The sequence below is a fragment of the Uloborus diversus genome, chromosome 9, assembly GCF_026930045.1.
Source record: "Uloborus diversus isolate 005 chromosome 9, Udiv.v.3.1, whole genome shotgun sequence".
Classification (NCBI taxonomy): Eukaryota; Metazoa; Arthropoda; class Arachnida; order Araneae; family Uloboridae; genus Uloborus; species Uloborus diversus.
The window spans coordinates 81,135,184-81,154,246 of record NC_072739.1 but is presented as its reverse complement, the minus strand read 5'-3'; the positions used below and the strand labels follow the sequence as shown (position 1 = coordinate 81,154,246).

At 30.5% G+C, this 19,063-nt stretch overlaps 1 protein-coding gene across 1 annotated transcript in view; it reads left to right on the top strand.

The window, feature by feature from the left end:
* Positions 1-19,063, top strand: part of LOC129229997 (serine/threonine-protein kinase mTOR-like) — a 106,697-nt gene that overhangs the window by 35,402 nt on the left and 52,232 nt on the right. The window contains exons 21-35 of the mRNA XM_054864382.1: positions 2,490-2,734; positions 2,829-2,915; positions 3,453-3,620; positions 3,697-3,809; positions 4,611-4,725; positions 5,993-6,133; positions 7,621-7,770; positions 8,765-8,907; positions 9,491-9,653; positions 13,530-13,663; positions 14,161-14,239; positions 16,992-17,131; positions 17,665-17,765; positions 17,978-18,093; positions 18,972-19,049. Of these exons, the coding sequence (XP_054720357.1) occupies positions 2,490-2,734; positions 2,829-2,915; positions 3,453-3,620; positions 3,697-3,809; positions 4,611-4,725; positions 5,993-6,133; positions 7,621-7,770; positions 8,765-8,907; positions 9,491-9,653; positions 13,530-13,663; positions 14,161-14,239; positions 16,992-17,131; positions 17,665-17,765; positions 17,978-18,093; positions 18,972-19,049 (1,973 nt within the window). The remainder of the gene's footprint in view (positions 1-2,489; positions 2,735-2,828; positions 2,916-3,452; positions 3,621-3,696; positions 3,810-4,610; positions 4,726-5,992; positions 6,134-7,620; positions 7,771-8,764; positions 8,908-9,490; positions 9,654-13,529; positions 13,664-14,160; positions 14,240-16,991; positions 17,132-17,664; positions 17,766-17,977; positions 18,094-18,971; positions 19,050-19,063) is intronic.

The window sequence follows — 19,063 nt, the reverse complement described above, 5'->3', positions numbered from 1 at the left end:
AAAATGCAAAAAAAAAAAAAAAAAAAAAAAAAAAAAGGAGGGGGGGGGGGAGAAAGGAAAGAAAAGAAACATTTGCAGTTACAACTCTTTATCTACCCATGGCAGTATTACAGATAAGCCAGCGAGGCTACCTTGTTTTACCAAGTGCCATTACAGGTCATGTGACAAGCTGCCACCACTCTCATAAATCATATTTAAATACAGTGAAACTTCTCTGAGCGGCCACCCTTGTTTAACGGCCAGTTTTTCACTGCCTATGAGCACAATGTTAACCCAATCCTTCAGAGCAGCCACTCAAACCCCTCTAAGCGACTGGGTTGTCGCCTGTCTGGGCTTCGAAATAGACTGGCAACTACTCTGAAATTTCAGTTTTTAATTTTTTTTACCGTCGCTTTTCATTAAGAGAACGGCCAGGTGTTTTTTATGTTTAAATTTTTGTAACGTGAGGGGGGGGGGGTGAAGGAGGGCTGGCATTTTGAAGAATGTCAACACTGTCACCCCATTTTTGTGCCTTTTAGGCGCTATTTCAGATTTAGATGATGAAGTTCCTGATATTATTTGTAATTTAAAAAAAGTCATGTTTTCGACCCAGCAAACTTTAGAGAAAATTGACAACATCATTGCTGATTTGAAAGCCATCAACTCAGCCATCAGACTCAGTTCAAGATTCGTTTTTACAAGTTAAAAACAAACTTGAAAAAATAAAAAAAGTGGTTTCTATAAAGCTGGCTAATTGTAAACAAACACAAATTTAATAATTTTTTCCTAAAAAGTAGTCTTTTAAAGTGTCCAATTGTATTATTTGTAGTACAGTTCGAGTTCAATGATCAAAACCCTTAAGAGCGGCCAAGTTTTAACGGAACAGAGGGGTGGCTGCTCAGAGATTTTTCACTGTATTATGCATATATGATAAAGGTTTACTAATGTAAATGAAAGGTTGAATCAAAGCACAAAAGTACTGTATTAAAGTTTATTAAAGGCATTTCCCAACACAAAAGACTTCAAGTAAATATTAGATGCATTTAACCTTGTAAAATTCAGAAGCAGATCAGCCGAGAAGTTTTCGTACTTTAACTCTAGAAAAGTATTTTGTCAAAAACAATGTTTTTTCATACATATTTCTTGTTCAATTGAAAGCAAAGCTGAACCAGCTATATTGCCTCATGATTGCACAAGAGAATTTTTTTTAATGAAACTTATCTTGCTGAATGCTTGTTGTTCCACTAGCAAATGTTGTAGAGTTGTGCAAATAATTCTGATTGATCTGCATATTTCTGGAAAAATTTCTTCAGATCATCCTCATATACATAAGAACAGCTTTTTCATAACTTGTTAGACCGATCCACTTGCTTAAAATCAAAACATAACCAAAAAAAAAAAACCTCTGACTTCCAAGTCATGCCCAGTGAAGTCCTTTGAGCCAAAGGGATTTCAGATTAAAACAGTGATGGCAAATTTTTTCTCCTGAATAAAAAAATAAATAAACTGAAATAAATAAATTAAAATATTAAAATATAGTTCAACTTTCTAATAACCAGCCCTGATTTAACCAGGAGTCGGATTCAAGGAGGAAATCAGAAATACTTAGTTGTTTCAATGATAAGTCAATGGGATCATAATTCGCTTATAATGACCAAACCCCGCTTGAAATGAACAATATTTTAGTGGTTCTTAGATTTCAGTTGACTTCTATCTCAGTTTATATTTTCTTGGAAAAATTCATTTGACATTCCAAAGTCAACCAAATGCTAATGATGAGTCATCAATTCTGAGAACACGTGATGACTCCTTTTATTTTGTGCTGTAGAGAAGCATTTAAAAATCACATATTGGTTGATGCCAATGTTATTACTTCTGAGATGCTTACTTGCAACGATAGTGTAACTCAAATTCAAACTAGAACAGATGAAAAAAAATGATGTAAGTTGGAGAATGGGGAATTTCAAATTGCACTCATTCTCAAACTAGTCTGGCTTTTGATGTGCAGAAAACTTCAAACTTTTACGAAGTCAGAGTTGAAAATGACGATACTTTGTGGCCCATGAGCAGTTTTCAAAAAAACAGTTACCTCAAGAAAGAGACAATGAGACAGTTCAAAGCAAATTAACTACCTTCTTTGCTATTGTACTGAAATAACAATCTAACAAAACAAGTTTCTATGCATTTTTATGATGTTTTCCAAAGCCTACCTTTCTGAGCTCTTGTGATTAGAAGCTAATGTTGCAGTCCCTTCATGCTTGTTACAAGCGAGTTTGACTATAAATAAATAAAGCAAAGTACGAAAATTTGTTCTTTTTTACAAAAATTAAGAAAACTTATGATATATTTTCTTTTTTCCACAAAACTTAAAAATAAAAACCTCGATCTATCCCACTGATTTGTTGGAATTTAATTTACATAATATTTCTGGTCAGCATAATTTTGAAAATTGACTATTACTATGCATTTATGTCTTTCATTATTGTACTTTTCTTGTTTGTATTTTGTAGAAATGAGTGCCAGTGAAATGCTAGTAAATATGTCAGGAAGCCTGGATGAATTCTATCCCCAAATTGCAATCGTCACTTTAATGAAAATAATCAGAGATCCTTTGCTGAATCAACATCATTCTATGGCTGTTCATGCAATAACATTTTTATTCAAAAGCATGGGAATAAGTGCAGTTCCTTATCTACCTCAAGTTATGCCTTCTTTTATTAATATAATCAAGAATGCTGACCAACACTTCCGAGAGGTAAAAAAGTGAATTATTTTTCTTTGGTAACTTATTTACTATTACATATTCTTATGAAAATTTGAACTGACATCTTTTTTTCATTATGTTTTAGTTCTTATTTCAACAACTTTGCCAAATTATCAGCATCGTAAAGTTACACATAAGAAATTATTTGGACAGTATATTTTCGCTGCTAAAAGTAAGTAGTAGTGATGACCTGTTGATTATTTAATTTTAAAATTCATGTATGCAAAGTTTTAACTGTGTAATAATGAGAATATATATTTTTGTTTGCTCAAATGTGTTGGTATATTTAAGGCAATTATTTTTATTTGTTTTTAGTTGTACATGACAAAATACTTTTTTTTTTTCGTTTTTTGTATCTTGAAACAGAAAATACGTTTAGTTATTTGTTTTTTGTTGCAAAGTGGAACTGCAAGCAAGGTTGGCATTTTGATGTCAAAAATTTAATTAAAACTGGAAGTTTAAAACAAGAAAACGAGGTTACTAAAGTTAAGCATTGTCGAAACAAGCTTAGCTTTAGCTATTAACTTTTAACTATAGAGCTAGGTTGTTTGTCAAAATTTGTTTATAGAATAATTGAACTTTGTAGTTTTCCAAATGCCTGCAATTGTGAGAGTGGTTGTTTCATTTAGTTTGTTAAATGTATTTGTTTTATTTTGTGTTGCTTTCAATGCTCATCATTTGTTTGTAATATCATTTCTTTTAAACATAGGAGTTTTGGACACTACAAAGTCCGATGCAAAGCACAATAATACTGTTAATTGAACAAGTGGTTGGTGCTTTGGGCGCTGAATTTAAAGTTTATTTGCCTCAGCTTATTCCACATTTTCTTAGAGTTTTCATGCACGATTTTTCTCCTAATCGGACAATTACCATTAAAGTAAGTTTTTTCTGACATTTAAAATTGTAATATGATATATTTTTTCATTTTTGTAATTTATTTTTCGCTGTTTTAGTTACTTGTAGCTTTGCAGAAGTTTGGGAACAATCTTGATGATTATGTTCATCTGATTTTGCCTCCAATTGTGAAATTGTTTGATTCTCCTGAGGTGCCTATTGCTGTTCAAAGGTATGTTTTTTAGTTGAAATGTTAACTTGTATGATTTTATTTTGTGTGTTAGGTAAAGTGAATCAGGCCCAGTGGCTCAGTGATAGCGTTTAGCACTTCCATGCCGCAGGCCAGGTTTGATTCCCCGGTTGGGCATGGTTGACTCAGCCGTTCATTCCTTCAGTCAGTCGAGGAAATGAGTGCCAAACTTGCTTGGAAACTAAACCATGGGGGTTTCGTTTTTAGACTGACAACCTTCCCGAAACATCTGCCTTGCACCCCAGTGCCCTTAGTCTTGAAAACTGGGATGAGCACAGTGGGCCTTGGCCCTCACGGACTTGTTTTTTTTTGGGTAAAGTAATTAGTAAAAAAATCATCAATTATTTGTCCTTTTATTAAAATAGTTGTATGAAACTGTGTGAGTCATAAGGTGCAATGTGAAGAAGTTACAATGCATTTGTTTCAAGTGCATCAATTTCATAAAAAACAACATATACAAAGCAAATGTTAACAATTCAATGTACATTTTTACAACCAATTCTTTAATGGCCTTCTGTAGTATGTAGAAATAGGATTATGAAAAAAAAGGGAAAACTTTATTTTATGTATTGGAAGAACAGTTCTATGTCCACTAAACAGCCATTAATACTATTAGTGTACTTTTTCTTCTTAAATGCATTATGTGTAAACTTTGATGTCTTTCTTTCTCTAAATTCGAAATTCTGTTGCACATTCTTTTATGTAAAGATGATCAATTTCTGCTGTTTTGTTTGAACTTAAGTAAGATTACAACTGATATTAAAAAAAAAAAACTCTTTCTAGGTGTGCTTTAGAAACAGTGGACCATCTTTCAGAAACTCTTGATTTTACTGAATTTGCATCTAGAATTCTACAGCCTTTAGTTCGTAATTTAGATACTGTTCCCGAGTTGCGACCTGTAAGTTATATTTTTACATGTATATTGTATATGTATAAATGTTATTAATTTTTAAACTTTAACTAGAAAATCGCCCGTCAAGGTGTGATGGGTGAAAATTTGTTTTTACATTTGAACAAAGTAATAGCCTGTTTTGTGATATTTTGATAGTTGAAATTTTAACTCTAGTGCATTAACCCTAAACTCCAGTAGATAACGTAAGATATTTAAGTTACCGGATCCAGTTCAGCACTGTCAAAATAAAGTTTTCAATGTATGTCAAGCATTGCCAAAAAAAAAAACTATCAAATTATCATTCTGTGGTGTGAGTTTCATTGTTGATGATGTCAGGAGCGTTACTCGGTCATTGGCTAGTATATATATGAGGATATTATCAATATTTAAACTCAGTTTTAAAATTCATAAATAAAACATATATTTATGTTAAATTTTCAAATAATGGTTTGAATTTTTAAAATTAATCTTCTTCATCTGCATGTTCAATAGATCAGTTTCTTCATTTTTAATTTTTTGTTCTTCAAGCATTTTTGTCAGAATATCATTTTTCCCACTTAAAAATTCTTAAAAATTTGCTAATGTTTATCATCTAAGAAATCATTTCTTTAATTTTATTAATTTGTATGTAATTGCAGAATATGTCTTAAACATTCAGGTCACTGGAAGTTCTATTCTGGGTACCTATTCTAGAAGAACTTTGATGAAGATGCATTTGGACACCCTTTTTTCAACCTTGAGACATTCGTGAAATTATCATTAAGCCACTTGCTGAATTTTGCGTCAGCTACTGATCTCTTTCAGTGATTTTTGTTTTGGGAATTAGTGTAATAGAAATTACAGTCTCCTTTCTCTCTTATCATTTGAGTCACAAAATTATACTGAATCTGCTGTCATAAGTGTATGCTGTTAACAAAGTAAATTGTACACTTACAGACATAGCATACTCTGTTTTGCCAGATTACATAAATAAAATAAAGATATACAAAAGTGTATTGTTATTGTGGATCTTAAAATACATGTTTATTGTTTTACTTTTCACATTTTATGTTTTTTCATTAATTTATTAATTTATTTTTATTGAGTATATATTTAGTCCTGTTTTGGTTAATTATTCATAATTTTTGGAATTTTAATTTTTTTTTCATTGTCTTACCTTGACAAAAATGGTGTAGGTGATGTAACAGACTGCATTATTCTCTTTGCTTCAGTACTTCAAATAATTTTATAACTTATGAAATGATATTTATAATTGTATTTTTTCTCTTTACAGACTGCAATGGATACTTTATGCTCTATTGTTGTACAGTTAGGGAAAAAATATCAAATTTTTATTCCTATGGTTAATAAAGTGACAGCTAAGCATAGAATATCACACCAGAGATATGATGTTTTAATTAGCAGAATCATAAAGGTACACTTCTTAAATTATTTCTTTTGACTATAATTTCAATTCATGTGGAATTTTTCATGGAAAATTGCTATAATGTATCTTTGCCAGTTGTTTTAATGTCTCGTGTTATTTTAATAAAGCTTCTATTGTATAGTTAGAGACAATTTTTTTCCAACAATTATAAAGAAATAAATATTTTTAGTTTTTGCTATATTTTATCTTTTTACTTATTCTTAAAATTTTCTATATTTTTTTCAATAAGCTGGAATATATCCTATTTTAATTTTCCTGGGTACATTAAAAATATATATAAATTTTCTTTCAAAATAGTACATTCTATCAAAAAAAGAAAATGATTCGAATTAAAAGCTAAGGATCTCTTACTTATCAAGTTTTAAAACAATGTTTTTAGTGAATGTTTCATGTGTTTTTATAGATATTTAACCAATTTACCTATCACATTCCATTCTAAATGAATATCTGTCATAGTTGCGTAATTTAGTATCTAGTTGTACTTTGCTAATACTGTATGAAAATGAATGTATCTTGTTCGATCTCATTCCTTTTTTATTTCTCGAAATGGTGCATAATTTTGATCCCAAAAAGCAGCTTTGACTGGCTGACATGAATTTTTCTAGTTTTCACTTAGTGTCAAAAAACATTTATAATTTTATATGCACAGTTCCCCAGATATGCTGTTCCAGCATATTAATGATCTCCATAAAGGGGAGTGGAACCGTGAGTAACTGGTGTGCTGAATTCAAGTCACATGTAGCTTGTGAATGATATTGAAAATAAACTTACCATCTGGATTTCTATATCAGCACCAGTTTCTTCTTCTTTTTTTTAAAAAAAGTAGCAGTTCCTAAGCAGTAAGCAAAAATGTCACCTTTAAAATTACAATTTCATGATAATAGTAGTTTTGGTAGTGCCACTTAAGTGCACCACATTTGTGCTGGGGAACACTTCTTAAAGATGACAAAATATTTTTGATGCAAAACGCTAAAAAACATTTATTTAATAAGAACAGGTAAACATTAAAAACATTATGAACAATTAAATTGTAGCCGCGAATATCCTAAATTAGCATGTCGCTCTGAGCAAGCGCAGGGAGACACAACCAAGCGAGACTAACTGAAAATCAATGGCGTCTGTTTATGTGCCGCATCTTTGAGTGGAAGTGGAAGTTCTTATTTTTCGTGGAAGTTGAAGTTCATATTCTTGGTAGAAGTTCAATTCCATGTTTCTGCAGAAAGTTAAAGTGAATATGTATGAGTTCACCACATAGTGATAAAAATAAGCAAATAAATAAATTTAACAGGAATAATACTTTTCCTAAACAATAGACAGTCTAGGATTTGCCTAATGTGGTTTATTCAGCTGAATCTGATGCAGGATCTGAAATTGTTTCTACCCTTTTCACAAGTGCTATATTTTTAATTTTCATCTAAAATCCTGCTTTCATGAAAAATACTTAACACAACCTACAAAACGCTTTCATTTTATAGGGTACTAGTGCTGATGAAAACGATGACCCATTGATGTATGCAAAAAAGAAAATTGTTCCTAAGAGTCATGATACTGATATTAGTACAACTGGAAGCGATGTTGCAAATCCAAGAAAGAAACTTCCCATAAATATAAATAATTTGCAGAGGGTAAGTGATTTTCTAATGAGCTGGTTGTATTTCAGGTACTAGGAGCTAAAGTTGGAAATTTTCTTTTTTAACGATTGAAGTATGTAATTAAAAAATAAGTGAAATAGTTAAGATGACTGAGCTTTTTCAAAATGAACAAACTTGAAATTTGTTTGAAAATTACAGTACAATAAGAATGAACATTGTATTTTATATATATATATATATATATATATATATATATATATATATATATATATATATATATATATATATATATATATAAAAACTTCCATTGAAGCATTATTTTATATTTTTGGCAGTAAATTTGTGCCTTCAAAAAAAAAAAAAAATAAATAAAAAGTGCACAATTTTTACTTTTTCTTTCTGTGTAAAGTGAAAAATAAAGCATTTTCAACAACAGTGGAGTATTTTCTACTCGAATATAAAAATCATTTTTGATCAAATGAATCTGCACATAAATTGTTGAATGAATAAAGAAAAGATCATGAAACAATAAACAAATAATCAATTAAATAAATAAATTAATAAATGTGAAGAAAAATAAATGAGTGAGTAAAAGAAGGAATGAATAAGAAAATAAGCAAATGGAATGAATAAAAAAAGTGAATTACTCTATGAAAGAATGTAAATGAATGAATTAATAACTGAATACATAAGTCATTTTGTAAATGATTTAGTCAGTAAACGAAATAAAATATTTCACTTTAAGCTGTATGTACTTGACTCATTGTAAAAAACATTTAAAATACAAATAAGCTTAATATTAACTAATAAATACTGCACCGAATATTCAAAAATCTCCATTTTTATTTAAAATGTTATAAACAGGAACTTTAACATTTTGTTGTAACAAAAATCATTTTTAACTTGCAACAAAATATTACAATTCGAGTATCAATTAATCACACGAAGGAAATTGCTGCTAAGTGTTAATATATTACTTTTTCATTATGATATGAGCATTCTAAGACTTTTTAATTTTTATTTACAGGCGTGGGCCTCAGCTCGACGCGTCTCTAGAGATGATTGGCTTGAATGGTTAAAGCGAATGAGTGTTGTGCTGTTGAAAGAGTCACCTTCTCCAGCTTTGAGATCATGCTGTGCTCTAGCAGAGTCATATGATCAACTGCCTAGGTAAATAAAGTATTAATTTTAAATTATGAACAATTTTCTTTAAAAGTTATCTTTCCATGATGAGAAAAATTGGATAGTTTTTTAAGTTTTATAGTTTTTATTTTTGTAGGGTTAATTAGCATTATTATTAACATTTGATATATTTTACAAGTATTAGTTAAGTGTATTTACTCATGCACAATTACTGCATAAACATTTATGGCATTCTAAACATAGAACAAAATACAACAAGTTTAGTTTTTTTTTTTTCTCAGCCCTTTTGTTAAAGTTATTTTAATTCTTTTGTTGTAGTTAAGGCTTGTATAAATATTCCTATTTAGTTTCTGCCAAGCATAAAATTTGCATGTTTAGTAAATTTTCTTCTGTATATATATATATATATATATATATATATATATATATATATATATATATATATATATATATATATATATATATACCCTGTATTTACTTTGTCAAAATGATATTTTCTGCGTCTGAAACATCAAGAAATCTTTGTCAGTCTATCACTAACCTTGCACTTAAACTCTAAATGTGATCTGTTCAGTGTTTCATTGTATTCTTAATTGTTGATTATTTTCAGGGATATGTTTAATGCAATATTTTTGTCTTGCTGGTCTGAACTTCAAGTAACTCAGCAAAATGAGCTTTCTGATAGTCTTCAGCAGGCATTAACAACTCAAAACATCCCTGAAATCACTCAGTCGATTCTAAATTTGGCTGAATTTATGGAGCATTGTGAAAAGGTTTGTAGCTGTTTTTCAAAAAATTTTATAATATATAAATATGAATGTAGTAAGTGACTTTTGAAAAAATTTCAGAAGAACATTTTAAAAATTTTGTGCTAGGTAAAAATAAATTTGTTGATGTATAATTCTAGTGTAGCATCCATTAAAGCCACCCCCCCCCCCCTTTTTTTTTTGTAAAAAAATTTGAAAAAAAAAAGGAAGGGGTAGGGAGGAAGATGCAGTTTGAGTGATTCAGAAGAAAAACTACTTCTAACACTGACACGATCTTGCGCTACGAGATTCATACAAAGTATTCAGCATTTTTTTTTCAATCAACAGAAAGCGTTAATGATGACTCATTCAAAGCCTTAAATGTTTTATTGAGCAACTAATGTGAATGAATGAAATTTTTTTAAGGTTAAAACAGTCCACTTTTAATAACTATTTGTTCTTTTCAATACAGATCACCAAACAGCAATTTATGAAAGTTGGTTCTAAGTAGAGACGTACCGAGTACTCGGTACTCGGCCAAATTTTTATCAGGTACTCGGCCAATACCGAGTAGTTGTAAAATGGTTCAAAGCAGATTTTACAATTAATAAAAAAGTGCAAGCATATAATATACTGCAATCATTTACAATTCAAATTTACAAGTAAAATTCAAATTTTGAGAATAATAAATTTTGTTATGCTTCAATGGAGTAAATCTTATATTTTAATGCATCATTAATGAAACTTATTTATTAAAATGGGGCAAAAAAGGTAAGTACAGAAAATATAAAATGTTTATGTTATTAAATGGATTTTTACCACTTCAAAAATTATTTATAAGAAGCATAAAAATACCTTTTCTTAAAAAAAAAAAAAAAACGTTAAAAGCACAAATGTGCAGGAACTCTGCAGACACGTGTTTTGGCATTACAAGGAATGCTTTTTTCAATGCACAAAATGTGAGCTCACGGATTTAAAGACATCCGACAAATATCTGATTTTTTTACATCCGTTAGCTCACATTTTATGCACTGAAAAAGATGTTCCTTGTAATACAGAAACACCTGTCTGCAGTGCTCTTGCACATTTGTGCTTTTAACGTTGTTTCATTTGCTTTTAAAAATAATTTAAGTTTGTCGGACTAGAAGTATAGATTGATATGATTTGTTTTAATTCCAACTTGATTAATCCTACCTTTTATCTATTTGTTTATTTTTACTTTAAAAAATAACTCATTTGTAAAATTATTGACTTAAACAAAATCTTTTAAATAATGCATAGTTTAATTTCAGCTGGAATTTTGTTTTAAAAACTATTATTTGGACATGGAGGTCTATACTACTATCCCAATGAGTTCATAATTGGTCACATGTGTGTCGGTGGTGTTTTTTAAAACATAATTGGAACTCGGTACATGGCCGAGTAGTGAAAAGCCGATGTTGAGGGATTTGTCTTCTGTTTTTACCTTAAGTTCATTGAACTAAATAAAAGGCCTACAGAACCCAACATCAAAAAGCTGTGCAGTCTGCCAGTAAGAAATAAAACATACTCAAATAGTTTAAATAAATAACATTTATTCATAAAATATCACAGTTTACAGTATGAAAAACATTTTGTTAAATACCCAAATAATTTAGACTATAACCCCCCCCCCCCCCCCAATTATCACAAAAATTTCATAGTTGAATCGTTAGACAAACAAACATATTTGAAAAACACGAAATGTATTAAAGAAATTGTAAAATTTCACCTTCCTGTGCCGAATACGCATGTCCACTGCGCCGAAGACTTATTGCACAAAGCATCAGTAACATAAACCAACAGTGTTGACAATTCAGCTAACAGTCCCATCATTCATCAACCGATAGGCTTGCTTGGTTCTAGAAGAACTTCCTCCATCCACAGAAACAACGATTAGATCACACACCGGAATATAACTAGGAACCTCGGGAGATCTCGTCAGTATCACCAGGAAATTCAACTAGGAACACCACACCGTTGTTCATTGATGATTCGCACAGAAGAAAGTCTCATTCCATCGTAGAAGCACCGGTTAGTTGATCGGAGTAGTGGCCATATTTAAGACTTAGGCCTAATTACTTTCAGCTAATTATTTCTGTCAACGCCTGCAAACATCTTCAGCAATGGTGACATTTTAAACCACGTTAAGTGAGTTATTTAAAACTTGTAAATAACATTAAACACAGAATAAAACTTATTTCATGCCCTGCATGAATCCAAAAAACTTTACTTCAACTGCGACTTGAGCACGCCGTAACTACCCAGCACGGTTGCCAACACGGCAAATACCAATCCCTGATTGCTCAACAAAAACGGCAAGGTGCCAATGTGGGGTGTAAGTAAGAGTAATCAAGCACTGAAAATATTTTGAACAACCTATTTATACGTTTCATGACCGCTATACGTCATCCCATGACACACCCTACTTTGCATTGAAGATATACATCTCAACTATTCCTGATTGAGTGATTTAACAATCTTTCTATTCGTTCTTTCGGCTCAAAGTAGCCAAAAACATCTCAACCATCGAGTGTTACGTCATAGTATGATTCCGATGTTGCACGATCATGCCGTTATCCGCCGCTGGGACATGGGACGCGGAGTGGCAAAATTTAATGGAGGTAAGTTTCAAAAATACACTTAAACATTTGAAATTAAATTAAAAGTACTCCAAGATATTAAATAAAGGCTTATAAGCCCAACAGCCGAGTACTCGGTACTCGGCTACTCGGCCAAAGTGCTACTTGATACGTCTCTAGTTCTAAGTTGTTAAATGTTTGTAGTCAATTGATTTCAGCTTTAGTAAGCAACTGGATTTAGCAAGTATTTCCAGAGTTCAGAGCTTTAAATGCTTCAATGCTACATTATATTTTAAAAGTTTCCTATAACATAGTGTAGCACTAATATTGTTAAGTTTTACTTCTATGTAAATAGAAATGTAAGCGTGACCTCCATCTTTTACAAATATTGTCTAGAAAGGCTACGGATTTTTGTAGGCTTTGTTACCTCATGCTTTTTCATAAATTTGACTTAAATTTAATAAATTTCTTTTACATGAATATAATGCCCTTTGTTATATCATCGTCTCAGAGCGATGATATAATAAAGCCCCCTCCCAGACAGGTGACGCCCAGGGTGGACCGCCCCTGTAGTGACGGCACTTCTATAAAATATACGTACCTGCCAACTCGACTGGTTTTTCAAGTAGTTTCTTGAATTTGGAGCTTTTCTTCCAATTTTTATTACAAAATCTACTGAATTTTACAAATCTTTGGAAAATTCTCTTTATTTAAGGAATTGTGTGAAAAAAAAAAAAAAAAACTCCCTAAATTGTGTTTGTAAAAAGATTGTCCAGTCATGTGTTGAAAGCTTCCTACTAAAATTCAAACTTTAGTACGTACATCGAAATCTAGCAAAATTATCAATGCTCATTTTGTTTGATCAAAAAGAGGGTTTGACTATATTGAGTATTAATTTAACTTTCATTCTTCTGTTTCATGTTTCAATTGATTATTTTATGTATATATGAAATAAAGAACTTGCATAGGATTTTCCATTAAGAAATAGTAAAAAAATCTAGTGGATCTTTTTACCAATAAGTACAACATGATTCAAATTTCAGTAGAATATGTCTCATACTCTGTTACATTCTAATAACAGTTCCTAATAGCAACATAATTTTTTTCCTATCAATTTGTATTGAACAATTGGCAGTATTTTATGCTCAATAATGTTACATCTTTATAGTTAATGTAATACTAGAGTTTAAGAGAACTGATTTGTATTCAATCCCAAAATATATTTGTTATCACTTAACATTACTACTTTCTGCATCATTTTATAGATTTTAGAGTTAATTTTTCTAACTTTTTCCATCTACAGGGACCACTTCCTTTAAAAGCTACTTTACTGGGAGAAAAAGCTATGGAATGTCGAGCATATGCGAAAGCTTTACATTACAAAGAAGATGAATTTCATAAAGGCCCTACAAGTGAAATACTTGAAACTCTAATAAGGTATGTAAAATGGACAATTTATTGTATTCATTATTAAAATAAAACAATAAAAAATGAACCCACCCCTTTAAAAAAAAATAACAATAATAGTTGAAATCTGGACTCAACAAAAAATATTGATTCATCGAAAATGCAGTAGTAAAGTTGAAGTACAATCATTCATTGTTGTTGTAGTCTAAATTGTGAGACATAATTTAAACTTCCAGCTATACAGTATACAAGCATTATGTAGTGCAAAGTCTGCAAACAGCAGATATCTTTTAAACACTCTAAATTTTGACTACCTTTGCACACCTTGCATACATGATAGAACAGATGCTGGTTATTTATTTTAAAGTTATGGGAAGACTATTCTTCAAAATACCAAAATAATGATTTTATTGAAAATTACTGAATGTAAACTGTGATGTTGAAGCGCTGAACAGTGGACAGTTTTAAATGTATATTCGTACACACACATATTGATTAATTTATTCTTATTTTTCAATTCATTTCAGCATAAATAACAAACTGCACCAACCAGAAGCAGCAGCAGGTGTCTTGGAATATGCAATGAAAAATCATGGAACAGATTTGGTAATTTTATTCTGTGTGCTATGTTGAGTTGATAAAAAAATTTAAAATTCTGTTACATGTTTTTGGATTTAGATCAGATTTCAAAATAGGTAGTTAAGTGGGGTATGTGGTTTAGTGTTGGAAATTATCACGTGCCTCATTTAGGTCATGGAAGTACTCATGAAAGCTATCATTTACAGGAATCCATCGTTTGCAAACAGTTGTGGATTACTTTAGTCAGCAATGCAGAGCAAGTAACAAAGCTAACAAAATGTTGGGTTTTGCCAATAAATCTATTTCACACATTTCAAAAGCAATTGTAAATGTTAGAGTTTTAGTTAGACCTTATTTGGAGCAGACTGTTTAGTTTTGATTTCCTCTCTTAAGAAAGCTACTAACTTATTGGGAAAAGTTCAAAGAAGGGCTACTAGTTGAGTAAGGGAGGATATGATCTAGTTACAGTCAATTAGCAATTATCCATGAGTGAACCATCCACATTTTCGATTGTCGGAAAGTCACTAAAGAATTGAGGTAATGTAGTTTTTTCAGCAAGAAAATATTTTTCTCAACAAGAAAAAAAAATGCAAATATTCAGCTCTTTAGTTTCATTTTTTGTGCTTTCTTAATTATTTATTCACTAGTTTTTTACTGATATTATTATTATTTTTCCCCCACGAAATACAAAACTTTTTACTGTTTATATTTTTAGTTTATATGAAGTTTTAAGTATCACTATAAAAACAATTTTTACTTTATTTGTCTCTCATTTTAAGCCTTTTTTTTTTGTTTTCCTGCTATTTTCATCATCCACTGTACCCACGAAATCTCGCTGGTAATCAAGAGTTTACTGCATTGTAAGTTTATTACACTGGAGGACATGGATGGGCTAAAGTTCTGCACAAAAGGCTAAACCATGAGTCATTGTTTTAAGCTTTTCAAATCTAGAGCCTATCTTGAAATTTGGAAAAATTAATCCTTCAACGGGCTTGTAGACATTTGGAATAGTTTTCTGAAAGCAGCTCTTACTGCAGTAGGGTAAAGAATTTTAAAAAGGATCTATCTTTATTGAGGTTTGATAGATTGACTAAGACCTGCCTAGCTGGATCCTAAGCATGTTGTGGATTGTCAGTTTTGTATTTGTATTTTTTGTACTATGTAATCTATAACTTGTATTAGGTCAATAAACTATATTAGTATATGACTCACTTTCTCAGTATTTATGATTAATTATTGCTTTAAACTGTATTGCTTCCCTAAATAAAGTTTCATGTTTTCCCAAACTTCAATTGAAATACACTTGTCAGATTTTGTTATGCAGCATGTATAACATCAATTTTCTAAACTTTGATGCTTTTTCTAAAACACTAATTGCTTATTTTTAGACTATAATCAAATTGTTATTTATTTATAACTAAAAAATCGCCAAGTTATGACGGGTGAAAATTGTTTCTTCATTTGAATGAAGCAATTGCCTGTTTGGATGATACTTCAATAGTTGAAATTTTAACCCTAGTTTGAGTGGATGAATCCTAAACTCCAGTAGATAATGCTCATTGTTGCCCGCTTTTTCTTATCTTCATTCTCCTAGAATGAGTCTTACTAGTAAAACAGTTAAGTTACTGAATCCAGTTCAACCTTGTAAAAATAAAGCTTTTCCTTGCATGTCAAACATTACCAAAAATATTATCAAATTATCATGAGGTGGGGCGAGTTTCATTGTTGGTAACGTCAGGTGTGTTACTTGAGCTTTCGCTATTATATATATGGGGATGTTTTATGTATGCTGCATATTGTGTAGATAAAACATTACTTGAAAACCAAACTTAACTGCAAAAATGAGACTGGAAAAGAGAGGAGCAAATTAATGAAACATTGAACTCGTTGGTTTTTTTCATTCTGTGCCTTCCCAAAGTTTCTCAGAGCAATTACATTAGAACCTTGTGCTCCCGGATCAAATTTGTAGGGTTATAAAAAGTTTTATATTCACACAAATAATAGTTTCAAATTATGATAGCTGAACTATCAGTGTGCCAAACATTTGTTTTTTATTTGGAACTTACAACTCTTAAATCACGCAATAAATTATTGCAATCTAACAAGCATCGTGTGTGGTGTACTATTAGTTTCAGTTCCTTACCACTGCTGCTGAACTATAAATGATAAAAGTGTTTGATCGAATAACATAAGTGATTAAGTGTGGGTTGTGTGAAACAATCGTATGTAATTTTGCTACACAGAATTTTTTTTTTTTTTTTTTTAACTGTAGTAAAAGGTACGTCTGTTTAGTTCAGGATTTGTTTTGCTCGTTTTCCATGCTCCCAGAATATCTGGATCTTCATTTATCGGGATTGCCTTTGGTCCCAGTTAGTCTGTATAAACGAGGTTCTACTGTATTGAAAAATATGAAGCTATAGAGCTATCAGCTTCTTGACAAAAATTGGATTAAGCAGAGAAATGTCAGAAAAGAGAGCAAAGCTACTCTTAAATGAAACCACTACAAATTTATTGTAGACTAAAATGTCAAAAAACTACTATTATGAAAGCATATAATTTAATTGAATGTGGGAAAATGCACCTCATGTACATAATACGCTTTATGATTATTTCACACTGTATTTAATTTAAATATATATAAAAACTTCTCTTCCGCTATGCATATTCAAAAAAATATACATATATTTCTGAATCAAATAAACATTCATATTTTCATTATAAATGATTAAAAACTGTATTCATGCAACTAAAGTCAAAATGTGTTTAAATTGATTTTTAGAAAGTAAAGGAAAGGTGGTATGAGAAACTACATAAATGGGACAAAGCCCTTACTGCATATCAACATGCTCGAGAGCAAAGATCGGATGATTTGGAGTTAATAATGGGTCAGATGAGATGTCTTGAAGTTTTAGGAGAATGGTAAGTAAAATTTCCTTCAAAATGTGTATCCTTGTATACTTTATGTATGCTTGTGTATTAATTTCACTTGCAATGATGCTTTTTATACATTGACTATTTGCTAAAATGTTGTGACTTATGATTTATCAATTGAAGTTCTGCTGCTCTCTTTGCTTAATGTTTTCTCAATTAAAAGAATGAAATTTAAATTTTTAGTTTTTCTGATTAAAGGAATACATAACAAATAACTACTTTTGTGCTGAAAATCAAATGAATCAATTAACCAACGTTTTGAAGCACAAAAATTGCAAATTACTGCAGACACATGTTTTGGTGTTACAAGGACACCTTTTTTGATGCAAAGAAGTGTGAGCTTCTGGATGAAAACCGAGAAAAGCTTCTTCCCTCGGATTAACTTTTCGGAAGACTTAAGAAGTAGTTGCTTAACTGTCATGAATTTGCTTGAAAATCATTAAAGTATAAAAGAAAGTGTCTTAGTATTTTTTTTTTTTTTTTGAATAATATTTATACTTGTTATACTTGTGTTCCCAAAGGGGACAGTTGCATCAGCTTTCCAGTGAAACTTGGCCTACATCAGATGAAGCTTTCCGACAGAAAATTGCGCCTATTTCTGCAGCTGCTGCTTGGGGTCTAGGTATGATATTGAAAAAAATATTTAATTAATGTTTTTTAATTATTTTAAATATCTAAATTAAAGATAATGCTCTTATGAATTTGTTACTCTCTAAAAATATTTTGGAAGGTATTTTATTACTTTTCTTCCAAGTACGTTTTGGATGCTTGGAAATATTTTTGGAATTTTTCTGTATCATTCTTTGATTTTACTTAACTAGTATCATTCATTAGGACATTGGGAAAGTATGGAGGAATATATTCAAGTTATTCCAAAAGGAACAACAGATAGTGCCTTCTATCATGCAATACTCAACATTCATCGTAACGATTTTCATTCTGCACAGCAGGTAACCAGATCTATTATTTTCTGATGAATGTTACTTCTTTTAAAACATGTTACATTCGTAATTTCAGTTCTGAAGGTATTTTATTGTTCTTTCTTTTGATAAAAATGTACCAAGTGATTTTAAGAAAGATTATGTGGTATGTATCTGTGCTAAGATGATTAAATTATACTTGATTTTTTTTTATAGCATAGTCATTTAAAATGTTTAAAAATGTTGGTTATTGCGAAATCACAGGTATTAAACTAGTGCTTGAAACCATCAAAATTTAAGAAATTGAGTATAGATCTTTGAATCACTTTAAATTCAGTACCTTTTCATTAGTTTTCAGTGTTAAAGTTTTTTTTATTTTTTTATCCTTATCTTATCTTTTTTTTTTAATTTTATTTTAATGATTGTGACAACATGTGATAATTAATACCTTTATGCAAGGAAAAAGAATGCTAAGTATTTTTTGATTAAGACTTCAGTTTAAATGTGCTGCAATATTACATTGGTGTGTTTTCACCAGTTACTTTTGACATTTATTTTATAATGAACCTATTAAGCATTAGTTGGGAAAGCCAGTGTCCAAGATTATTAGGGCTTAATTTTATATTAGATGCTCTAAATTTCGATATTTCCTTTATTCTACTTTCTATAACTTTAATTCTCTTTCCCCAAATGCAATGAAAAACAACATTTTTATCATTTTGTACATAAATGAATAATGATCTGCTGGAGCCCATAATTTATCTGTTTTGTTTTTGTTTACTTCTTTAGTGCAACTGCTTACTTTGCCTTCAAATGGATTTCTTTCATTTGATTTTTTTACTGATTAAAACTAAGTATTGAATTTGTATTCAAGATGTTATTCTATATGAATGTCTTTAATTTTGCAGTTTATCGATAAAGCTCGTGACGTTCTTGATACAGAACTTACAGCACTTGCCGGTGAAAGTTATAGCCGTGCTTATAACGTAAGTATACACTT